The sequence below is a fragment of the Haplochromis burtoni genome, unplaced genomic scaffold (genome assembly GCF_018398535.1).
Source record: "Haplochromis burtoni strain Fernald_Lab_line unplaced genomic scaffold, NCSU_Asbu1 Contig_236, whole genome shotgun sequence".
Classification (NCBI taxonomy): Eukaryota; Metazoa; Chordata; class Actinopteri; order Cichliformes; family Cichlidae; genus Haplochromis; species Haplochromis burtoni.
Genome location: NW_024582597.1, coordinates 78,538 through 80,905, shown reverse-complemented (window position 1 = coordinate 80,905; position 2,368 = coordinate 78,538). Strand labels below are relative to the sequence as shown.

General features: G+C 39.1%; 2 protein-coding genes across 2 annotated transcripts in view; both read left to right on the top strand.

Annotated features, from left to right (window-relative positions):
- LOC106632334 (protocadherin alpha-9) overlaps positions 1-764 on the top strand; it is a 3,204-nt gene extending 2,440 nt beyond the window's left edge. The window contains exon 2 of the mRNA XM_014338535.2: positions 723-764. Within this exon, the coding sequence (XP_014194021.1) occupies positions 723-764 (42 nt within the window). The remainder of the gene's footprint in view (positions 1-722) is intronic.
- LOC102304406 (protocadherin alpha-9) overlaps positions 7-2,368 on the top strand; it is a gene marked incomplete at its 3' end in the record, with an annotated part of 5,473 nt that continues 3,111 nt past the window's right edge. The window contains 1 exon segment of the mRNA XM_014338534.2: positions 7-2,363. Coding sequence (XP_014194020.1) covers positions 948-2,363 — 1,416 coding nt within the window.

Here is a 2,368-nt window from a genome sequence, read left to right as displayed (position 1 = left end):
TTTTTTTAAGTGGAATATGTTAGTACTAACTTCACAAACTATTTAAAGATGTGATTTTTCTTTATCGGTTTGGAGTTGAGTTGAAATGTACAGCTGTTAATAAGCCAAAATAAACAAAGTTCATGAACCTTTCAAGTTTAGACAGAACGTTATTGTCGCTATCCGTGGTGCTGAAATCAGAAAGGTGCAAGTTGCCGGTCATTTGGAGGGTGCATCAGGGGACTTAATTGGGGCACGGTCGACAAAGACAAGTGTTTTCCCTGGAAATTTGACATACAATTCATGCTAGATCTTTTTACTTAGTGGAGAATGGTGTAAAGTTTGTTTTATCACATTTAGCAAGGTTATTCGACCGCTTATTCAATCACCTTCGCTCTCATACTTTTAGAAATTAGGAAAATGTGTTTATTTTATGTCATAATAGTAGTAAGTTCTTGCTGTATCTTTCTGGTGTCGAAATATTTTCAATAAGGTCTGTCAATTCTAACTCGTGTACTTTTAGACGGGGTATCACCAAGAGGAAAGTTATGATTTTTTTTCTTTGTTAACTGAGAAATAATCAGAATGGGAACAGGAAAAAAAATCCTTTGAAATGCACCATAACATATAAGTTAACAGGGTTATGTTCATAATTAATGAGAAGTTGATCGCCTTGGACGGGTGGGTAGTCATTTAATTGTTGCTGTTCCTAAAGCTTAAATGCAGTTATTTTACATTACCAGATGGTGGCACTGAAGACCATGACATCTAGATGTTATTTCTAAAGGCATAAGACTCCACCCAGAAACAGAGGATGATCTTTCTCTGGGCTTTGTAACAAAGAGGCGCAGAGCGAGAGAGAAAGGGCGAAAAATTTATTAGGCTGACTTGTTGTGATTGCCTTTGTTTGCGGATATCTGACGGTTGCTGGTGGACACAAAGTGTGCCTGATTTCGGTGGATTTAATCATGCATTTCCCAACAAAAACAGATATTTTGCGGGCTTATTCTGTGGCCGTGCTGCTGAATTATTGCTGGGAAGCGGTGTCTGGACAGCTCTCGTACTCTGTATCGGAGGAGGAAAATACTGGGACATCTGTTGGAAATATTGCCAAAGATCTAAATCTCAATGTACAGGATTTAGAGTCTCGTAGGTTTCAGATTGTTAGTGGATCACAGAAGAAGTATTTCGATGTGAATTTAAAAACTGGTGTTCTTTATGTCAGCGAAAGAATCGACCGCGAGGAGCTTTGTGGAAGGGCTTCAAAATGTACTGTCAATGTAGAGGCGGTGATCAACGTCCCGCTGAAGCTTTATCGCTTAGAGATAAATATAAAAGATATAAACGACAACGCACCAGTTTTCTCTGAGAAGCTGCAGTCGCTTGATGTTCCAGAAAATACTTTACCGGGAGTCAAATTTGGACTGATAGAGGCATCAGATTTGGATGTTGGTAAAAACGGTGTTAATACATATAAACTTAGTAATAACGATTATTTTACATTAGATATTCATAAAGGAGAAGACAGCGTGTCTGCTGAGTTAGTACTGCAGAAATCGTTAGACAGAGAGCAGGATTCTGTTATAAAACTCACGCTGACTGCAGTAGACGGAGGAAACCCACCCAAGTCAGGGACATCGCTTATTATCATTTCCGTGATGGATACTAATGACAACCATCCCGTGTTCAGTAAGTCTTTGTACAAAATTAAAATTCCTGAAAACTTGTCCAGTGGGTCGACAGTGATTACGCTGAATGCAACAGACACAGATGAGGGTTCAAACAGTGAAATTGAATATTCTTTGAGAAAAAAAGGCCAAGATCATATTTTAGATTTATTTGAAATTAATTCAAAAACGGGAGTGATTTCAATTAAGGGTAAAGTCGATTATGAAGAAAATCGTGCATTTGAGATCCATGCGGAGGCAAGTGACAAGGGTCAGCCTCCGATGTCTGCTCATTGCAAAGTGTTGGTAGAAGTGCTGGATCTAAATGACAACGCTCCTGAGATCACGGTAACGTCACTACTAAATACAGTGAAAGAAGACGCGGAAGTAGGTGCAGCCATTGCACTTGTCTCGGTTTTGGATAAAGATGGTGGGAATAACGGGGCAGTGAAAGCTGTGATTGTAAATAAGACTCCATTTAAACTGGACACAAACTATAGAAATTATTACTCTTTAGTGGTTACTGGTCCGCTTGACAGAGAAACTACAGACGAGTACAATGTTACTATAATAGCAACTGATGAAGGAGCTCCTCCTCTCTCCAGCACCAGCATAATTAGTGTTCACGTTTCTGATGTCAATGACAACTCGCCTCGCTTCTCTGATCCGATACTTAATATTTATGTTAAAGAAAACAGTCCAGTAGGAGCAGTCATTAAAAC